At 49.2% G+C, this 22768-nt stretch overlaps 1 protein-coding gene across 4 annotated transcripts in view; it reads left to right on the plus strand.

Moving 5' to 3' along the window:
* Window positions 1-22768, plus strand: part of ARHGAP39 (Rho GTPase activating protein 39) — a 202929-nt gene that overhangs the window by 72967 nt on the left and 107194 nt on the right. For all 4 annotated transcript variants that reach the window (XR_010794423.1, XR_010794422.1, XR_010794424.1 and 1 more), the window contains exon 2: window positions 2850-3284. Coding sequence is in view for 1 of the 4 variants with exons in the window: in XM_066626498.1 (XP_066482595.1) it covers window positions 2850-3284 (435 nt within the window). In the remaining 3 variants the exon portion in view is untranslated. The remainder of the gene's footprint in view (window positions 1-2849; window positions 3285-22768) is intronic.

Genomic DNA, 22768 nt, shown 5'->3' on the forward strand with positions numbered 1-22768 from the left:
TTCTTAGGATGCTCTGTCCTCTCCCCCCACTGCAGCACAGTGGCAAATGAGGGCAGCCTTGTCCTTCCTTGGTTTTGTGACTTCCTGGGAGTCTTGGACCCTCTTTGAAGCTGGCTGCTTATTTGTATCTGCTATTTTCTGGGCTTCGATATTCTGAGAGGGAATATGTGGATGTCTGTGTTTCTCCTCGTTCCCCCCCTTCCCCCTCCAGTCCCACTTGTCGCAGCCTGTTGAGCTGAAGTCCAAATGTGCCTTGGCCATTGATTGCTGGATGTGTCATGTATTGAGTCGCACAGTCAGACTAATGGTGCCTGGCAAATTAAAAGGAGGTGCAAGGTGGATAGGGCCCCTCCAGCCTTCTAGCAGTGGGAAGATAATCATGCAAAGCATGGGGAGGCTTTTTTGCAAGTAGAAATGCTCATCCAGTTCATTTGCCTGCTCAGAGACCTGAGAAAGGGGGATTTGCAAAAGAGCCATAGCAACATGCCAACAAGCTGTTGTCATGCAGACGCCGCCTTTTCCCATTGGCTTATGCACCAACCGTAGCAGCCCTATAAGCTCTCCTGTTCTGAGCTAAATGAATAGACTGCCTCCTAGTTCCAGAGGCAGAGTCTTTCCTCTTTTCCATCAACACTCCCTCCAGAGGGCTGAGCTGGATGGTTGCTAGCTTGTTTTCCCAGCTGACTGATGTGCCCTTTCATGTTTTACCATTGTTGTGAAAACTGATTTTGATTTTCCTGTGGATTTACCCATGGTGCTTCTGTGATATGTAAATGCCAGCAACCACATGGATATTGCTGATGGCTTCTCATTGAACTGGCTCTGACACAACTGCACCATGGTCTTCCTAGTGGGAGTTCCTGATGCCTCACATTCAGCATGGGATGTGCCAACTCCAAGAGAAAGACCCACATGACTCACCCTACCCATGTGGTTGCGGGTCTTCAGATGTGTCAGTAGCAGCATAGGGTGAGCCCATGGGAAAAGAGCCCCCATAGTGTCAAGGTGATGTTTGCTCTTGAGTCTACGCCCTGGACTCTGATGGGTGGCAGTGCTTTGTGCATCCTGATGTAGCTGTTGTCTTGGTTTTTCCCACTGCTGATGGCAAGCATGTAGGATCACTCTGTTCAGATTGCTGTTTGGTGGCTGCTGTTGAGAAGGCTTGGAGCAGTTTTAATTTGCTATGGCTATTAATATTATTATTTATAAAGCACTATCATGGTGCAGGCCTCGTTGCAAAGTCAAATAGGCAGTCAGTTGAAGATTTACTGTTAAACTGATTAGGATTTTCTGAAACTCCACTATCATGCAGGTGAATGAAAATCAAGCATTGGGTAGAACTGCGAACCAGGTGTTTGAAGGCTCCCCATAGGCTCAATGGCACATCTGAACACAGATGTGCATTTTTACCATCTGTTGCATTTGTAGAAGTAAATGCTCCCCTCTTCTGTGTGACTGTGGCAAATCTTTCAGTATAGCATCTGCCTTTCTGAGAGACATGAGATAAAATTATTGTAACTGAATGGTCTGAATTAGCTAAAGCATCCAGCAGGGTGACTTTTTGAATGTTTTCCTGGATTCAGCATGTGTCTGTATCAGGAGCATAATGACAAATGCCCAGAGCCACCTGAGCTCTGCATTTGTATGGAGGGATCTTTTGGGGTTCACTGTAGATTGTGGCTGGGAACAGCATGGAAGCTAGTTCCGAACAGACCTGGTGCTGCACAAAAGATGTCAGGTTGTGAAAAGCGTGGTCAAGCTCAGGATATGGAGAAGATAAAGAAGTGTAAACGGTGTGTCTATATTTTGATTAGAGAAATGTTCTTTTAATTTTGCGCTGAAAGTGGTGTGGGGATGTCTTGGGTTTTCTCACAGCTGATAGCAAATATGCAGGATCTCTTTACTTGGCTCAGACATCAGTTTCATTGGCTATTGAAGCTTCATGATGAATTGTGATGTTTACTGTTCGCATCAAGAGAAGCCATCTGTTTCTGAGTTGGGAGGGCACATAGCAGAGTGGCAGAGGTCCTGCTTGGCATGCGGGAGGCCCATAAGAAAAGCCCTGCTGAATCAGGCCAAAGGTCCATCTAGTCTAGCTTCCTGTATCTCACATTGGCCCAGCAGATGTGCATAGTTACGCAACTGCTGTGGTGGTAGTTTTAAAAATAAATAGTGGGGTGGGGGGTTGAAACTGGGCAAAACCATGGCAGTGGTGGACAGGGGCTTCAGTAGTTTTTTCCTTCTGAGGTTTAGATCCTGATTGTGCCCCCTCTTGCTATTCTTAAATGAGGAAACAAATAACTTCAGTTGAAAGCTAATGGTAAGTGCTTCCCAGGAGAGATGGCTGCACAGTTGTGAGATGGGAAGGGTTTGTTCCTTGCCTGGTTGCCTCGGATTGGGTTATGCTCCATTCCTGTGTTGTGTGTGGATGCATCCTTAGCAATTAAAAAAAGGTGTTTTTTTGTAGTCCTGTGTTATCTGTGACTGTGTGTCAGTTACATTGTAGTGCCTTGCATGGGGTCCATTTTTCAAAATGTTCCTGTAGTGCTTTGTGTTTTCTGAAGTGAAGCAATTCTAGGCCTGACCTGTTGTGGAGTGATGGGAGAAGAAGGTGGTGTGGAAGATAGTTCTGGTCTCTCTTTGAAAGAGCTGAATCGGAATTCCCCTGACAATGCTCAAAACACCCTGGGTGGCATAGTACCTGCTCTGCACCTTGAAGTCTCGTCTCCTTTTGTTCCTCTCCTGGAATGAGAGGAAGGACTCCCCACTCTGAGCTTCTTAAAGACCATGATACAGAGAAATGTCAACTTCTGAATTTCTTTCTCTCTGTGTCTTTTCTTCCCCTCTAGACTGGAATGGGTAGAAATCATCGAGCCTCGTACGCGGGAGCGCATGTATGCCAACCTGATCACAGGGGAGTGTGTCTGGGACCCGCCTGCTGGTGTCCGCATCAAGCGCACCAGCGAGAACCAGTGGTGGGAGCTCTTCGACCCCAACACCTCGCGCTTCTACTACTACAATGCCACCACCCAGCGGACAGTATGGCACCGCCCACAGAACTGTGATATCATCCCCCTGGCAAAGCTCCAGACCCTGAAGCAGAACACCGAGTCGCCTCGAGCCTCCACCGAGAACAGCCCTGGGCGCAGCAGCAATGTCAGCCGGGAAGGCAGCACCAGCTCTTCCCTAGAGCAGGAGCTGGAGGGTGGGGAGAAGGCGCCGGAGCAGAATCGACCCAACCGCCAGCCATCTCAGTTTGCCACTGTCAAAGAAGAAACTGAAAGGTAATACAGGGGTGTCAGAAGAGGCAAGACTTGGAGGCCTTCCTTGGATAGAGTTGTGCAGAGGTCACTGTTCTCTGTGTTGGGTCCACAAATAAGCTGGCAGCATGGCCTAATATAGGGGTCTCCAAACCCCGACCTGGGGGCCAGATGCGGCCCGCAGCGAGCCTCTATCTGGCCCGTGGCCAGCCTCTTGTCCCCTGAAAGCCTCTGGTCCACTCAACAGAACATGACCAGAGCTGTGCTCTGATTGCATCTGAGGGGTGTTTTGAAGGCCAGAGAAGCTGAGTGAATGAGCCCACTCATTCATTTATTCATTCATCTAAGTACCATCTCTAATTTATTTAAATTTAAGTTTGTTTCTGGCCCCCAGCACTACGCCAGATATTTCATGTGGACCCCTGGCCAAAAAGTTTGGAGACCTCTGGCCTAATAGACAGAGCTGCCTGAGCAGTGGTGTAAGTCGGTGAACTCTGCCGGAGTACCTGGTGGAGGTGGGAGGGAGTACGAGCCCAGGATGGTGGATCTCTTCCCCTGAATTTTTAAACTTGAAGCAATCTTGAGTAAAGTCATGAGACTATATATGTTAAAAAAAAATACAGTGAGCTTTCAGCTTTTGTCCACTCTTCGTTCTCTCTCTGGTGTTTTGCTTTTGTTCAGTTTGGTTTCTGAAGGAGAATGTCTACTTGGAAGCTTGCATTGGCTTGCCTGCCTGGGCTGAGCTGCCGCTATCCCCCTGACAAGCAGCTGCTCCTGTTGTGTGGTTGCAATTCTACTTTCCCCAACTTGGAAGCATTGTGTTGCTTTGGTGCCTGTGGTTGTGACTGTTTGTGCTGGGGAGGAGAGGGAGGACGCATCCGGCAGCCCTCTGGCAGCTCCACAGGCACCCGGGATGGCCCTTCTTGGAGTGAATGCTGAGGGTGCTGTCACTGCAGCTTGGAGAGCACTTGCTCTGTGTAAAGTTATGAGGAGTTGGCCTCTTCTGCCCTGAAAAGCAGGCACCTCTGTTGCCGTGGCTAGATGCAGAGAGGGGGGGATGAGGGGGGGGAGAGAGAGATGCTAGGCCAGAGGGGCCTCCTCCTGTCGAACTCATGACACTACTTGCTAGCTAATTCTACTGAAAGGATCCTGGGATGTGGCTCAGTTGGGACTCATTCCTCTCCCCTGATATGACTGAAACAGGGGCATATATTTCCCCTGTTTACCCCACCTCTTCGCCTCCACTTCCCCTGATGTCACCTTTGTATTCTCATCTTCAGGGCAGGGACCTGTCCTTCTGACCTGTCTTCGTAAAGTGCTGGGTTCATGGATGGTGTTGCATAAGGAGCATTGGTTGGCTGATCTGTTTACATGAGCTCCAGCCTTCTGGGTCTTTCTGCAAAAGGGAGTAGGGATAAAGCACTGGCAGGCTGACCAGTATTTTGCAGAGTGTATGAGCAGCTGGAGTGCACCTCTCAGCAGGCTCTGAGCTTGCGTCTTAAAGTATCGGGTAAAAGCATTGGAGAGAGCAGGACTGGGAAAAGGTCAAAGACCCTTTCCTCTGCCAGCAGGCTTCAGAGCACTGCTGCCAGTCTCAGCTGGCTGTCCTGGCATCAGTGGACTGTTTGGGTCCAATTCCATATCAAGTGACTCTAACTTGTCCTGCCTGCCTGACTTGGGGAGGGGGCATTTTTTTCCTCCTTTCCCTGAACTTCTGATCTTCTTGGAATTCTTTCCTAGTCTAGTTGCTTGTCTACCCTGACATTCTTCAGTCGGATCCTGACAAGACTCCCAGCAGTCCCAATGGCCTGATCCAACTCATAAGCCACGTTTGCTGGCCAGCCCTGGTTACTGAGCAGAATTGGGCCTCATCACTGAAGCAGTGCAAAGAGTTAACTGGAATGTGAACAGGAGGTTTTAATCTGCTGTGCAGATGGCCCTGGGTCTCTCCCCCCTCCCCAGGCTGCAACAGCTTCCTCAAACACATAAGCTGAATGAGGCAGTGGCTATTATTTCTCCATGGCATGTTATCCTCCCCTTCTCACTGGTGCCCATCCTGAGTGGTGCATCGCTCTGGCTTTGCAGGCATCACAGGTGCCAGAGAGCACTGCCTGCTTCAGATACCTTCCTTGTTTGCACATGCAGATGAGTGAACATCAGACAGTAATCCTGGAGAGCAGGTGAGGAGACTCACATGGGCTGCGGTGAAAGAGAACATGGAGCAGTTTTCCGGAAGTGACTTTTCCCTCCTGAGATTCCAACCTAATTCTCTCAGCATGGAAGCCCAGACAGACAGCATGTTTCTTGCTGCAAATTCAGCATCTTAGCTGCACAATCCACTTGAGACTGCAAACAGTGATCATTAATATAATTAATAATAGCAATTAGCAGATCAGCGTCACTATTAATTAAAGATTGACTGGGAGGCAGCAATAGGTGGCTTTCCAGAGAAACCACTCCCTATGTCCAAAGCTATTCCAACCCTTGCTTTAATTTCTTAGAAGTGCTCAGTATGCCCAGGAAGGAAGCAGAGTGGACCTGGCAAGGCAGGTAAAGGCACACAATTGCATGTAAGCCTTGGGTTGGTGGCAGAGCTGGAGAGATTCTCCAAGCTGATGTTCAGGGAGAAGCAATTGCCAGTGGGTAAGGCCAAGTGACCAGGAGGGAGATGGGAAGCAACAAAGGAAATCGTGCCTGCAGAAGTCCTGCAATAAAATCTGAAGAATGTGAAGTACCCCTAGAGCAAGTCTTTGCACCTGAAACTTAATGCACCTTGTGGACTGTTCAGGTACAAATGCTTTCCAGGCAGCTCTCAGACCTTGACAGTCTTGGCTCCTTTGGTTGTCTTGCTTGCCATGGCAATTTAAGGAGGGACAGGGTGGTCTTGGGTCATGAAAGTCAGTGTGATGGATTAGGATTGTTATGTTCTGGTTCAGGTCCTCGCTTAGCCATGAAGTTCAGTGGTAACCTTGAATCAGTCCTTATCTCTCAGCCTTACCTACTGTGCAAGGTTGTTGTGAGGATAAAAGAGCAGAAATTGTGAGCTCCTTGGAGAAAGGGTGGGATAGAAGTGTTGAAAGTGGCCTGTTCCTTGCATTGGCTGTTGGCAAATCCCCTGGAGCCCAAAGCAGAGATAAAGAAAAGGACAGGAGCTGTGCAAATGAAGCATTGGTTTTTGATTGCCTTGATAAGAGCTGCAAGGCTCTTGAATTGGGAGTGTCTTTTCTTACTGCACCTCGCCCCCTTGTTGGTCCCTGTAGCTGAGTGGCAGAGCTGTCTAGGAAGTCGTTAGTTCAAACCCTGGACTTTCCAAGTTGGACGGGAAAGAGCCTGTGTCTGTTAGCATCCTCTGGCTTGGATGGAGCAACAGTTTGACTCAGTACTTGGCAGAATCGTGGGTTTGTATTCCTGAGGGTCAATTTGTGTTGCAGTTTTGCCTTCTAATTTGGTCCTTGGATTGTTACTTTTGTGAAAGTGGCTGTGTGCTTCTGTCCTCAGCATAACCTCCAGCTGTGCCTTTTCCAATACTAAGGCCGCAATCCTAACCAATTTTCCAGCACTGACATAAGGGCAATGCAACTCCCAAGGTAAGGGAATAAACATTGCCCTATCTTGAGGAGGCCTCCTTGACTGCGCCCTAACTGCAGGATGCGGCACATGCCCCATTGGCACAGATGTGCCACTGATGGAAAGTTGGTTAGGATTGTGCCCTAAGTGTTCTGCTTAATGTTCGGGCTTTTGACCTGGCTGCCTGTGCGAGCCCTTCAGATGTCCTCCTGTTCTTGCTGCTGGGAGACGGGTGTTCTGGTGTTCAGCCAGACGGTGAAATTTTTCAAGTTCCATTGGAATCTGCACATTCTGAGTTGTGACACCTAGTGCTTAAAAGTGGAGTGGCAGCCTGCGGCAGGCCTTTCCCCCTGCCCAGGCTTCAAGGAGGGCTTGTCTGTGAGGCTGTTTTGGCTGCAGGCAGCTCTTCTGTTTTGGGCCAGCCTGAGTCTGCTCAACAAATTAAGCAGAAACTGCTCTTCCGGTTGCTGTTTCTCCAGGTTCAGAGCTAAGGTTGGCGTATCTCCCTCTTGGCAGACTGCCTTGGAGTAAAGGTAAACCCGTGAGAAGTCCCTGCAACTAGGGAAACACTGTTCTTGGCCTGTATTTTGACCTGTTACTCCTTGTAGGTCTTTCTAAAATATTCTCACAAATCTAGGTGATTATTTTTTTGTCAGTGCACAAGATGCTTTACAATTATACTTTAATTCTTCTTCACAGTCATGGGCTTGTGGAAAGGCAAGGTGGAGACCTAGTGACTTGTCCAGGGCTATCTAGTGAGTTTGGGGACAGCCTGAAGTTTAACCTGGGTCTGTATGAGGCAAATTCCACTCTCTTGGCTTTCTCAAATTATAGAAGGTCCATTTCTCCTCCTGCCCACTCTTGTTTCTGGTTTGATCCCCCCAGTTCTGGCTTCTGTATTCTTGGCATGGTGCAAAAATGCTCTTAATAAGAACACAAGAACGTAAGAACAGCCTAGCTGGATCAGGCCATAGGCCCATCTAGTCCACCTTCCTGTATCTCACAGCGGCCCACCAAATGCCCCAGGGAGCACACCAGATAACAAGAGACCTGCCTCCTGGTGCCCTCCCTTGCATCTGGCCTTATGACATAACCCATTTCTAAAATCAGAAGGTTGCACGTACACGTCATGGCTTGTAACCCGTAATGGATTTTTCCTCCAGAAACTTGTCCAATCCCCTTTTAAAGGCGTCTAGGTCTGATGTCATCACCACATCCTGTGGCAAGGAGTTCCACAGACCAACCACACGCTGAGTAAAGAAATATTTTCTTTTGTCTGCCCTAACTCTCCCAACAGTTTTAGTGGATGTCCCCTGGTTCTGGCACTAATGTGCTGGCAACCTTCAGTCTCGAAAGACTATGGTATCGCGCTCTGAATGGTGGTTCTGGAACAGCATCTAGTGTGGCTGAAAAGGCCAATTCGGGAGTGACAATCCCTTCCACACCGGGAGCAAGTGCAGTCTGTCCCTGGTCTGTCTCCCTGCCTATGGGCCTTCCTTCTTTGCCTCTTAGCCTCAGACTGTTGGCCAAGTGTCTCTTCAAAGTGGGAAAGGCCATGCTGCACAGCCTGCCTCCAAGCGGGCCACTCAGAGGCCAGGGTTTCCCACTTGTTGAGGTCCATTCCTAAGGCCTTCAGATCCCTCTTGCAGATGTCCTTGTATCGCAGCTGTGGTCTACCTGTAGGGCGCTTTCCTTGTACAAGTTCTCCATAGAGGAGATCCTTTGGGATCCGGCCATCATCCATTCTCACGACATGACCGAGCCAACGCAGGCAGTGCATACATGCAGGGGGTTCCAGCTCGTTCCAGGACTGTGTTTTTTGGAACTTTGTCCTGTCAGGTGATGCTGAGGATGCGTCGGAGGCAGCGCATGTGGAAAGCGTTCAGTTTCCTCTCCTGTTGTGAGCGAAGAGTCCATGACTCACTGCAGTACAGAAGTGTACTCAGGACGCAAGCTCTGTAGACCTGGATCTTGGTATGTTCCGTCAGCTTCTTGTTGGACCAGACTCTCTTTGTGAGTCTGGAAAACGTGGTAGCTGCTTTACCGATGCACTTGTTTAGCTCGGTATCGAGAAAAAGAGTGTCGGAGATCGTTGAGCCAAGGTACACAAAGTCATGGACAACCTCCAGTTCATGCGCAGAGATTGTAATGCAGGGAGTTGAGTCCACATCCTGAACCATGACCTGTGTTTTCTTCAGGCTGATTGTCAGTCCAAAATCTTGGCAGGCCTTGCTAAAATGATCCATGAGCTGCTGGAGATCTTTGGCAGAGTGGGTAGTGACAGCTGCATCGTCGACAAAGAGGAAGTCACGCAGACATTTCAGCTGGACTTTGGACTTTGGAGAAGTTGAAGAGCTTTCCGTCTGATCTGGCACTTTCTGGCACTATGTGAGAGGGAAAAGAGCATCTCTCTATCCACTCTATCCTTCCCATGCATAATTCTGTATGTCTCAGTCATGTCACCTCTCAGGCACCTCTTTTCTAGAGTGAAGAGGCCCAAATGCTGTAGCCTCTCCTCATAAGGAAGGTGCCTCAGCCCAGTATGTTTTCAGTTCCCAAATAAGGGGTGTGTGTGGTGGTGGTGGTGGTGGTTATGGTGAAGAAATAATGGTGGTGGTGGTGGTGGTAATGGTGAAGAATGCGCCTGGACCTCTTTTGGTGCATACTGTCAGTGGCAGCCAACAGCAAGGAGTTGGAATCCACCGAGGGGGCTCTAGGCATCACTTCAGGACGAGGCAGTCAGTGGAATGGGCAAGTCACTTGGTGGCAGAGGAACTGCCAGGAATGTGGGTTCAGTTGCTGGCTGCTTTTCCAGGTAGGGCTGGGGAAGACCACTGTCCGAGACCCTAGAGAGCAATTGACCCTTCTCTGCAGGCAGTACTGAGCTAGGTTCACTGTAAGGCAAGTTCATCCAAGTACAGAGAAAAGGAAGGAAAAAGGAAGGAAACCTGTAATGATTTAGGTGCCCAGTAGAAAGATTTTAGATATGATGAAAGTACTTGATGACAGATGTCCTAGGAACGTGTCTTGTGATGTCTGACTGAGCAGTGATCCTGGATGCCTCTCTTTCCGGCCTTGCCTTAACCATAATCTTGCTTGGTGGCCTAACCATGCAGTCCTTTGAATGTCTACTCAAACAAAGGCCCCATTGTGTTCAGTGGGGCCTACTCCCAGGAAAGTGGGGCCTACTCCCAAGATTATTAGGGCCGTCCTTTCCTCTCTCCAGTCCCTGTCTGTGTCATCAGGACAGTTCCTGATTAGTCTTTCAGGGCTGGTGTAAGAGGACGGAGATAATGACATTGTTGGCTTCACACAGCATCTGCTGGGCTCACGAGTACCTTAGAAGGTGCTAGAATCTGCCAGGATGTCTGAATCTGTTCCTGGCTTATTCTAACTCAAGTGTGCAAACAAGCCAGGATCTGCAGAGGAGGGTGCACAGCTGCCTGAGTTTAGATGTTGCATGAAATGCGGTTGCGTGAAATTGCATGTCTGAATTGGGCCAGTGAAACAGAGAGAGAGACCTGCTCCTTCAGGGGAGAACATAGAGGCTTCCATTGCCCAGGCAGATATGTCCCTTATTGAAGGCTCTTCTGTATGAACTTGGAGCCAGGATGGTGGTGGGCAAGGACTGGGGAGCTGTGGGGCTTAAATCCCCATTCGGACATAAAACTGGCTACCTGTGAGGCTTAAAGGAGTGGGGTGGGAAAGAACCACATATGCTACCCTGAACGTCCTGGAGGAAATTGGAAGTTGGTGTTGGGAGGAGTGGAAAGTAGCATGGGCTGCGTGCAAGAGCCTGAACATGTGGGTCTCCCAACCCGCATTTTTCCCGTTACTGTAAAAAGTGCTAAAGCAAATGCTCATTTCAAACCACCAGCATCTTCCGTAATGCCATATTCCTTTTAGCCCCTACTGTAGAACAGAAAATTAATCCCAAAGTGGTCAGGGTAGCCAACCCTCTCCACTCTGCAGAAGGAAAGAGACAGTAGCAGACAGAACAATGAGATGATAAATCCCTGGCAGCCTCCTCCTCAACATTGGTTTGCAAAGTGGGGGTGGAGGGTGGGCAGAGAGGAAGCATAATTGTTGCCTGGAAGTTGCAGTGGTGGAGGTGGTATTGATGGATAAGCTGCATTTACTTGATGGACTGGGAAAGACATTCTGTACATGCTCGGCTGAACACTGTCATTTCCCAAAGTGTAGATTTACCCGCCTGGGATTTACAACCACACTTTCATTCCAATTTTGGGGTTTATTTTGTGGAAAAATCTGCACTCATTCCTTCTCCAGCACTGCCAATCATTCTTTGGGGAACTTCTGGTGTCTCCCAGCAGCACTCCCAGTCCACTGAAAGGGGCAGGATCTTCCCCCAGAGCGTGCGTTTGGCTTTCTGAGGGCATTGAGTGACCTGCTCCTGCAAGGGCCAGCAAGTTCCATGTGCTTGGTGTTTACAGTGCATGTCTGACTGTGCCAGTGTGCATGGGAAGCTGGCTTGTTTGGGTGGGAGCAAGCGCCCAGCCACATCTTGGGGCTTGTTTCTGAGTAGGTAAGCATAGAAGCAAGCCTCAAAGCAGGCACCCAAGCAGCTGCCCTTCACATCAAAACTCAGAAAAGCAGCTCTTCCTTAGAAAATGATTTCTGGAGGGGCTTTTTGTTTGGTCTGGGCCTCAGTGCTGACGAAAATAGGCCACCCCTGAGGGTTTGTGGCTTGGCTCACTTGCTGCGGCCATTCGCCACCTACTCTTGCAATGTACCTGCTTCCTGCTTGTGGAATGTTCTACAAGTAGGAACATGCTTGTTGGGAAGGGAACATGCATGGGGGACGACAATACGTAAGGACCACCCTGACCACACCCCCAGTACTCCTAGTCAAATGCCAGCAGACCCTTTGATCCTCTAGTGCTTCCCCCCCCCCCCCGCCCGCCCTGCAGCCTTTGTTCTCTGATGGTGCTATTTGTCACCCATCAGTGTGTCACAACCATTTTGCTCCCTCCTGCAGGTGCCAACAAAGAGGTTCCTGCAGTCCCAGCACACACTGGGAGTTAATTGCTTCCTTCTCTCACAAAGGGCCCATTTTGTCATTCTTTTGACACGTTGCAGGTACTTGACTTTTCAGGGCATTTTTTCTTGCTGCTCATTTTTAATTCCAGCTGATTACTTGCAGGTTTCACAGTGGTGCTCCTAGCAGACTTCTCTTGTTAGCAACCTGGACTGGTTGTCTATTGGTGCCGTGAATTCTGGTGATCTTGACTTTCTGGAGCATGGAGCATCATCAGTGAGGTCATGAAGGATGGGGGCAGGGAGCCTCAAGGATGGACTACCAGTCAGCCTGCTTAGCATTCACACAATTGCTTACAACAGAACAGATCCTTTCTAACTGGGTCACGGTGGTGACCTTGAGTTGATGAGTCTCTGCTTGTCTCGGTAACTGTCAGGCAAACAGTAGCATGGGAGGTGCTACTTTGACATCCTTGTTTGGGAGTCTTTTCTGCGTTGTGTTAGAACTTGTGCTTTGGTAGTCATTCGGGAGAAAGTATGGCCTCAGCACTGCCGTAAGGCGGGATAGTTTTGTTATCCAATTAAAAGAAATTCTGAGTAAGACTGCAGTTGGAGGGTTGCTTGTGTGTGTTTTGCGTCACGCATTGCTGGTACACCTGATTGGGACAGGGCTGGGCGTGCTGCTTCATCTGTTCCAGTTTGTGCAGTACAGGGGCCCTCACAATTATGGAGTAGTGAATGTATTCATTGGACGGAGATCCTGCTCAGAGTGGTTACAGCGGCTTTTCCAGGTGTTTGTTTCTGGGACTGAAGGGCTAACAGTGTCTTTTCCACTCCCTCATAGCCCCCATGGCTACTCGCCAGAGAGAGTTCTTTTTTCCAGCATCTGGAACACTCCTGGGCAGGAGGTCTGGTCTAGAGGGTAGAGCCTCCGTCTGCCTGAAGATAACATCCACAAGGTCGCCAGTTCGAGGCCACCGGCACCGTGCGACCTTGGAGCAGCTGACAAGCTGAAGCCGAGCAATTCCATCTGCTCTGAGCGTGGGAGGATGGAGGCCAGAATGTGAAGCCAGATCGGAATGAAACACCTGAATGTAGTGGTTCTTGAAAGAGAGAACCTTCTTTCAATTGTAAAAATCCCTATTTAATAAGGGATTTGGATAAGCCTGCCTATGTAAACCGCCTTGAATAAAGTCTTGAATAAAGCCCAAGAAAGGCGGTATATAAATACCTGTCGCCGCCGCCGCCGTTTAGTGCAGAAGAGACCAACTAAAATGAATACTAGGCTGCTGCATCTCCTTTACGAGGAAAGGGCACAACATCTGGGGCCCTTCAGTCTAGAAAAAAGGTGCCTGAGGGGGGACGTGATTGAGACATATAAAATTATGCATGGGATGGGTAGAGTAGATAGAGGGATCTTATTTTCCCCTGTACCCAACACCAGAAACAGGGCATCCACGAAATTTGTGTTGAGAAAATTAAAACAAAAGAAAATATTTATTTACCCAGTATGTAATTAGTCTGTGGAACTCCTTGTCACAGGATGTTTATGGAGTCTGGCCTAAATGCCTTTAAAGGACAGATTTCTGTCCATCACTGGTTACTAGTTGTGATGGGTATGTACAACCTCCAGGTTTTAGGCTACTGCAGAATGCCAGGTGCAAGGGAATGGCACCAGGTTGCAGGTGTCTAGTCTTGTGTGCTCTCTGAGGCACTGTAAGCTACAGGAAACTGAACTGGATGGACCCCCTTTGGTCTGATCCAGCAGGGCTCTTCCTATGTCCAGGAATCAATTCACACACTTACAGTTTTTAAATTAAATAACAATGGTTAGCATTGCTGCAGTGCTTTTGGATGTTCAGAGAAGTTTGCATGTTTTATCCTGTTCTTATTTACTCACCTTATGGAGTTGTAGTAATATGCCTGTGTTGCAGCTGGGAGGACTGAGGCTGAGGGGAGAGGCTGGCCTAAGGCCACCTGGTGGATTCATGGCAGAGATGAGATCTGAACAGGAGGAGGCCTAATTTGCAACTCAGCCACTGTAGTATACCAATTCTCATGTACCAGCTCTGAATGTACACCTAAGATGGTTCCAGTGTGTACTTCAGTTGGTCCCTTTGGGGAGAAAGGCGGGGTAGAAATACAGTTAAGTAAATAAATACTTAAGAATTGCAACAGTGAAAAACATGTGTTTGCAAACATGTGTCCTGGTACTGTAGGCAGCTGCCTTCTAGTCAGCTGAACCCTTGGTTCATCTAGTACAGTATAGTTTGTGTCTCCTTATCCACTGATTCGGGGACAAGTGAATTTGACCCACTGCAGGTCCTGAACAGGAGGCCAACCTATACTTCCCTGTTGTGACTGGAAGAATCTTCCGATCACACCCAGGAGGTGGTCTGAGGCTCAGGGAGGCCGAGTCTCAGAAGGCTTCTGAAGGCCCTTGGAAGGCCTTAGAAGTGCACTTTGGGTTTTTCCAAAAACCTGAAGTGCACTTCTAAGGTCTTCCAAGGCAGTGTGGCCTCCCCAGGTTCAGACCACCACCTGGGAGCAGGATGCCAACCCCTTCCCCCACTGCAGATTTCATTATCCACAGTTTTCAGCATCTGCAAGGAACAGAACCCCGCTCCTCCCCAGATGCCAAGGTTGAACTGTACTGTCAGCACTGACTGGCAGCAACTCTCCAAGGTTTTGGACATATGTTTTAAGAAGTTGAACCCAGGACCTTCTGCATGCAAAGCAAATGATCTTCCTATAAGCCATGACTCCTTACCACAGGTATGTTTGTTTGAGAGCTGTGCTTGGTTGCAGCTCCCCAATGAGTGTGCAGTCATTGGTTCCATGTAACCAGTTTGGCTCTGCCGTGTGTCATAAGAACATAAGAACAGCCCCACTGGATCAGGCCATAGGCCCATCTAGTCCAGCTTCCTGTATCTCACAGCGGCCCCACCAAATGCCCCAGGGAGCACACCAGATAACAAGAGACCTGCATCCTGGTACCCTCCCTTGCATCTGGCATAGCCCATTTCTCAAATCAGGAGGTTGCACATACACATCATGGCTTGTAACCTGTAATGGATTTTTCCTCCAGAAACTTGTCCAGTCCCCTGAATTGGTCCCTTATTGTCTCATCGCAGCTCTTGCATGGTTATCTTTCTTGTCATGGAGTACTATCACAGGCCAGTGGTGTACCAAATGGTTTGCTTACAGAAGGTACTGTGTTGAATTCTGGGCATCTCTGGAGAATTCAGATTAGGAGGACTGGGAAAGGCTTGGATCTCTCAGGCTCAGCAGCTTCAGGAGATGAAAGTGGTTGTGACAAATTGGAGGCCAAATGGGGAGAGGCCACAGTCCTGCTGTGGTGGAAGCAGTTTCACATGGCACGTTGTGACCCAATTGTGCTGCGTCTGCTGCCATTGCAGGGACATTACCAGAATACTTCTGGGGCCTGTATTTCGAAGCAAGCTCTGCTCTCAAATCCAGAGGAATTTTCTAGAATTTCTGGTTCTGGTATTAATTTTCTTAATACCAGAACCAGGGGACATCCACTAAAATTGAGTGTTGGGCGGGTTAGGACAGACAAAAGAAAATATTTCTTTACTCAGCGCGTGGTCGGTCTGTGGAACTCCTTGCCACAGGATGTGGTGCTGGCGTCTAGCCTAGACGCCTTTAAAAGGGGATTGGACGAGTTTCTGGAGGAAAAATCCATTATGGGGTACAAGCCATGATGTGTATGCGCAACCTCCTGATTTTAGGAATGGGTTAAGTCAGAATGCCAGATGTAGGGGAGAGCACCAGGATGAGGTCTCTTGTTATCTGGTGTGCTCCCTGGGGCATTTGGTGGACCGCTGTGAGATACAGGAAGCTGGACTAGATGGGCCTATGGCCTGATCCAGTGGGGCTGTTCTTATGTTCTTAGAGGAAAAATAACGCTAGGTGTTGCCAAGTGAGAGACCTTTCTGCTGATATGCTCAGCCTTGCTGGGGCTACTGTTGATAGCAGATGCTGTTTCTCTGGTTTCCCAAGATCCCCCACTGGGCAAGCATGCTCTGTAGCGCTTGCCCAAACACGTCAAGCTCTTTTCCTTTCTCTGGGCAGAATGCCAAGCAATGTCTGGAAAGCCAATTGAAAAATCTCTTTCCAGCAAATACCTTGGATATCAGGAGAGGAGAGGAGAGAGTGAAGGGGTGTGGCTGAGGGAGCAGAAGCCTGGTAGCTGAAGACTCTCACTCCTACTGAAATTGTGTGCTACACAGTACATGGAATGAAACTGATTCTGTGGAGGATATTTATAAGCTGCTCAAGACACAGACACAGCAGAACTGGGGAACAGCATCGGTCTGTTGCTGGAATTCTTGTCTTTATTCTGTTTGCCATCTTTCTTGCTGGATGAAACAGTTTCATTCTGAAATCAGCTTCTTGTGTATTGTCCCCCACCCTCTTTCGGGGAATACTTGGCCGCAGAAGCTGCAGCGATCTCTTGGAATAACTCAGCACTGCAGCAGTGGGTGGGATAGATGGAAGACCAAATGTATGCACAGTGTTGCTCTCTAGGGCCCTGAGTATCAGGGTGCTAAATGGGTACGGTTTAGGAGTGGGTCCAAAAACGGCAGGCTCCTACAGAGTGAACCTCAACCATGTGCTTCCTAGCAAAGATGCACAACCTCTGCCAGACTTGCTGCCCATCTTTTGGACCTAAGGAGGGCACTGAGGTTTGCTCTCATTCTATGCTAACTCTACTAAGCTGGTCCCCTGGCTCAGGTCATGAGGTTCCCGGTGTGTGTTGCAGAGTTCCTGACCTTTGTCTCACCTGGTCATGTGCTCCTGCTGTCACCCCATGTGCAGGAGCAGGCTTTTGGGTTGGCGCAGAGCACAAGGGCATTTGCTAGTGTGTGTAGGTGCTCAAAATGCATTCAGCCAGCTGACGTGGATAGGATTTTCAAGTGACTACTTTGTGCCCAAAGGTGTTGTGACTTGGCCTGGTGATGACGTGACCTGAATTGGATCACAGAATCATAGAATGTTAGAGTTTGAAAGTACTTTGGAGATCAACTAGTCCAACCCCCTTGCTCAGTGCAGGAAACTGCAACAGCATCCCTGACGGGTGGATGTCTGCTTGAAAACTGTACAGGGCAGACTGTACCAGTGCGGGAGGGCTCTAACCGTTGGGAGTCCAGCCAAAATCTGATTCCCTGTAGTTTCAATTCATTGGTCTTAGTCCTATGCTTGGGAGCCACGGAGAGCAAGTCTTCTCGATACTTGAAGAATGCTACCATGTCTTTCAGTTTATGAACAGCTCCCTCCTTAGAGGCTTTCCAGTGGGGCTTAAAGACAGTTCGTTTACTCTCACCTTCTGAGGTTCTGCCTTTTTAATACGGATATTTAAAGTTTCTAAGCATTAGTTTCATGAGCGTGTGTTCTTTTTAGTGTTTGCTGGTTCCTCCGCTCTCTGCTCCTGGCTTGTAATTAGATTTTTAGATTACTGGTATATACTTTTTTAAGGGACTCTTAATATTTATATTTTTATATTGTATTTTATGTTTTTACTGACTTTTTGTAAGCCACATTGAATGCCTACTTGGGAGATAAAGCGGGAGATAAATAAATACATTAAATTAAATATCACCCCTTTGCCTTTTCTTCTCCAGGCTAACCTCTTTTAACCATTTGTCATAGGACTTCCAGACCCCTCCCCATCTTATTTGCCCTTCCATTAACCCACTGCTGTTTATCAATATCCCTCATTAAATGTGGTCCCAAGAACTGGATGCAGTATTCCAGGTGAGGTCTGACTACTTCAGTAGAGAGTGAAACAAATACTAGCTGCGCAGTGGGATTTTTTCCTCAGCTGTATCACACTGCATCAGCTTGTAATCCACTACAACACCTAGATCCTCTTCACACATGCTGCTGCCAAGCCATGTTTCCCTGTATTTTTGCCTCTGTTTCTTTTGTTCATACATGCAGGAGTTTACATTTGTCGAGTCTGTAAGATAATTCTGAATCCTGATTTGGTCTTCCAAGGTACTTCCCTGCCCCTCCCCGGTTCTTGTGTCAACTGTAGGTTAGATAAGCAGTCCCTCCATCATCCAGGTTATTTCAAAAAAAATGTTGAACAGCACAATATCCAAGAGCCTGGTGGCAATCCACTTGCTACCTCCTTCCAGGTACTAAACAGCTCCAAGTTGAGCTGTTAGTACGACTCAGTAGGGAATGGTTCTTCAACCAGCTTTGGACCCACCTAACAGCCATGCCATCTAGCTCTGATTTTACCACTCCATCCACAAGAATATAATGGGAGAGTTTGTCAAATATTTTGTTGCAATCTAGGTACATTATGTCCACTGCATTGCCACAGTTTACCAGGCTTGTCATTCTGCCCCAAAAGGAGATATGATTACTTTGGAACAGCTTGTTCTTGACAGTGTCCAACTCTGCTAACAAAGGGAGCTCCAATAAATTCTTGCCTTGCTGGAGGAATGAGTGCAGGGATCTGCTATCTCAGACTTTATCCACAAGGACAGTACATAAGAATGTGTTAAGGACTCCCAACTGAGCAGAAGAGGCCCAGGTGACCTTGCTATGGGACAGAAAGATGTGGGTTGGGGTGTTCGCTGTCTTGGCTCTTGGCTTTCCCACCTTCTTGTGTGGGATGGGGGGGGGTCTTTAAAAGATGTGACACTGTCATCTTCCCATCTTGTGCGCACTCAGCCCAGGTGCTGCCATGCTGTCTCTTGGGATGTGCCTTGTGTCTTTTCTGACTGACTTGCCAGACTGCCTTGGGGTGTGATTGGCTTCTCCCCTCCAAAGTGAGGCTCTGAGGGCCACCAGATGGCCTACTCTTTTGTATAGGAGTAGTCTTGGGAGATGGGACTCGTCAGCCTAGGAAGGCAGCTCATCTAAGAGAAGGAAACTCTGACCTCAAACCTCCACTGCCTTGTGGCTACATCCAGTTCTGGAAAAGGCTTCAGGAGTCAACCTCGAGGCAAAATCAGGAGCCGGAGTCCCTTAGGCAGTTCATGGCTGAACACAGTCACGTTCTGGCAACTCCTGCGACGCCGCTGGAACCAACCGTATTGGCTTCTGCCTTTCCATTGGACCATTCCAGCGACGTGGAGAGGGGGGATTTGCTGCATGGGTAACAGCCTATCCTCCATACCTTCTTTACCCAGGCTTCGCGCACTGGAGAGGACACTCCAACTTCGCCATACGGCGTCGGCACAACACGGGAAGCAGCAGTTTACCGGTTATAAGTCTTTGCTCGATTGGCGTAGAGCATGACGCCAGGGGCTGCTTCCGACGGTGGGAGAGATCATTGCATCTCATTGGGCAGCTACCGCCCGCCTTAAGCTGGGCAGTCCCCAGCCAGTAAGGTGTTGCCTCGCCACGGTCCGTTAACCTCATGGGGTGCGTGGGGTTTAGGGTGAAAACCGACAAGCGGATCGACAACTCTGCACCATGCAACAGAAAACAGAAAACTACTGCCCTAAAGCTGGGCACCTGGAACGTTAGGACAATGACACCTGGCTTCTCTGATGACCTGCAAGAAATAGACGACGCACGCAAAACAGCTGTCATCGACATGGAGCTGAGCAGACTGCAGATGGACATTGTCGCCCTTCAAGAGACTAGGCTGCCAGATTCCGGATCTGTCAAGGAGAGAAATTTCTCATTTTTCTGGCAGGGAAAACCACCAAACGAAACCAGGGAAGATGGCGTTGGCTTTGCGGTCAGAAATACCCTGCTGAAATCCATCATCCCACCTACTGTGGGAAGTGAAAGAATTTTGTCCCTGCAGCTCCAGTCATCAGCAGGACCTATCACTCTCATCAGTGCTTATGCACCGACTCTGTCGTCTCCAGCAGAAGCCAAAGACAAATTCTATGATGACCTGGCCACCACTGTCAAGAAAATCCCTGTAAAAGAGCCATTGTTCATCCTCGGCGATTTCAATGCTAGAGTTGGTGCTGATAACAGTTCATGGCCCACTTGCTTAGGTCAGTTTGGCACTGGGAGGATGAACGAAAATGGCCAACGCCTGCTAGAGTTTTGCTGTCATCACGGTCTCTGTGTCAGCAACACGTTCTTCAACACAAAGCCCCAACATAGAGTCTCTTGGAGACATCCAAGATCAAAGCACTGGCACCAGCTCGACCTGATCCTCACCAGACGCTCCAGCCTTCCCAGCATCAAGATCACACGCAGTTATCATGGTGCTGCCTGCGACACTGACCACTCCCTGGTATGCAGCAGAGTGAAACTGCAAACAAAGCGACTGTATCACACAAAAAAGGAAGGAAGACCTCGCATTGATACCAGCAAGACCCGGGATCAGAGAAAAGTGGAGGAATTTGCACAAGCGCTTGAGGAATCTCTTCCAGGCCCGGCCGACGCAAACGCATCCAACAGATGGGAACATTTCAAGAATGCCGTTTACAACACCGCCTTGTCCATATTCGGCAAGAAGACCAACAAGGCGGCAGACTGGTTTGAAGCCCACTCTGAGGAGTTGACACCAGTCATTGAGGAAAAGGGGAGAGCTCAAGCAGCATACAAGGCCTGTCCCAGTGAGCACAACCTGCAGGTCCTCCGAACTGCTCGCAGCAAAGTCCAACAGACTGCCAGGAGATGTGCTAACGACTACTGGCTCCAGCTCTGTTCCGAGATACAGATAGCAGCTGACACGGGCAACATCAAGGGGATGTATGATGGTATCAAGCAGGCCCTAGGTCCAACACAGAAGAAAATTGCCCCTCTGAAGTCTGCCACAGGCGAGGTCATCCAGGATCGGGCGCAGCAGATGGAACGCTGGGTGCAGCACTACTCTGAGCTATATTCCAGAGAAAATGTAGTCACCGAAGAAGCACTGAACAACATTGAGTGCCTGCCTGTGCTGGAAGAGCTTGACAGTGAACCAACCCTAGAAGAACTTCACGTGGCCCTGGACTCCCTTGCCTTTGGCAAGGCACCTGGAAAAGACAGCATCCCTGCTGAAGTCCTAAAATGCTGCAAAGAGATCATCGTCACTGAGCTGCATGAAATCCTCTGTCTCTGCTGGAGAGAAGGTGGAGTACCTCAAGACATGAGGGATGCAAACATCATCACGCTGTACAAGAACAAAGGTGACAGGGGTGACTGCAACAACTACCGCGGCATCTCTCTCCTTAGCGTTGTAGGAAAGCTGTTTGCCCGAGTTGTACTAAAGAGGCTCCAGGTACTTGCAGAGAGCGTCTATCCAGAATCGCAGTGTGGATTCCGAGCCAACAGGTCCACCACTGATATGGTATTCTCCCTTAGACAACTGCAGGAGAAATGCAGGGAACAACGACAGCCACTCTTTATAGCCTTCATAGATCTCACAAAGGCTTTCGACCTGGTCAGCAGAGACGGCCTCTTCAAGATTCTCCCCAAGATTGGATGTCCACCCAGGCTCCTCAGCATCATCAGATCCTTCCACAAGGACATGAAGGGCACTGTTGTCTTCGATGGCTCCACATCAGACCCTTTTGACATCCGAAGCGGAGTGAAGCAGGGCTGTGTTCTTGCACCAACCTTGTTTGGGATTTTCTTCGCTGTCCTGCTGAAGCAGGCCTTTGGAACTGCAACAGAAGGCATCTATCTCCGGACCAGATCAGACGGAAAGCTCTTCAACCTCTCCAGACTGAGAGCAAAATCCAAAGTCCAGCTGAAATGTCTGCGTGACTTCCTCTTTGCCGACGTTGCAGCTGTCACTACCCACTCTGCCAAAGATCTCCAGCAGCTCATGGATCGTTTTAGCAAGGCCTGCCAAGATTTTGGACTGACAATCAGCCTGAAGAAAACACAGGTCATGGTTCAGGATGTGGACTCACTTCCCTGCATTACAATCTCTGAGCATGAACTGGAGGTTGTCCATGACTTTGTGTACCTTGGCTCAACGATCTCCGACACTCATTCTCTCGATACCGAGCTAAACAAGCGCATCGGTAAAGCAGCTACCACGCTTTCCAGACTCACAAAGAGAGTCTGGTCCAACAAGAAGCTGACGGAACATACCAAGATCCAGGTCTACAGAGCTTGCGTCCTGAGTACACTTCTGTACTGCAGCAAGTCATGGACTCTTCGCTCACAACAGGAGAGGAAACTGAGCGCTTTCCACATGCGCTGCCTCCGACGCATCCTCGGCATCACCTGGCAGGACAAAGTTCGAAACAACACAGTCCTGGAACGAGCTGGAATCCCTAGCATGTATTCACTGCTGAAACAGAGACGCCTGCGTTGGCTTGGTCATGTCGTGAGAATGGATGATGGCCGGATCCCAAAGGATCTCCTCTATGGAGAACTCGTGCAAGGAAAGCGCCCTACAGGTAGACCACAGCTGCGATACAAGGACATCTGCAAGAGGGATCTGAAGGCCTTAGGGATGGACCTCAACAAGTGGGAAACCCTGGCCTCTGAGCGGCCCGCTTGGAGGCAGGCTGTGCAGCATGGCCTTTCCCAGTTTGAAGAGACACTTTGCCAACAGTCTGAGGCTAAGAGGCAAAGAAGGAAGGCCCATAGCCAGGGAGACAGACCAGGGACAGACTGCACTTGCTCCCGGTGTGGAAGGGATTGTCACTCCCGGATTGGCCTTTTCAGCCACACTAGACGCTGTGCCAGAACTACCTTTCAGAGCGCGATACCATAGTCTTTCGAGACTGAAGGTTGCCAATACAAGTCTTGGGAGATGGATCTTCCCCTGTGCATCATTGCTTCAGGTTCTGTTCCTCCCAGCCCAGTGCTGGCAAGAGAAGTGAGTGGGGCTGGGCGGGAAACTGCTTTGAGCACAGACTGCAGTTAGATCAGGCAGAGGAGGGTTTTGCATTTTCCTCACTTGCATGCAACAGGTGTCTTTAACCTGAGAAATACCTCTCCCCCTCCCCCCAGGTGCCCTTGCTTCATGTGTGCAGGCTTGCAAAACAGCAGCT

The sequence above is a fragment of the Tiliqua scincoides genome, chromosome 4 (genome assembly GCF_035046505.1).
Source record: "Tiliqua scincoides isolate rTilSci1 chromosome 4, rTilSci1.hap2, whole genome shotgun sequence".
NCBI classification, from domain to species: Eukaryota; Metazoa; Chordata; class Lepidosauria; order Squamata; family Scincidae; genus Tiliqua; species Tiliqua scincoides.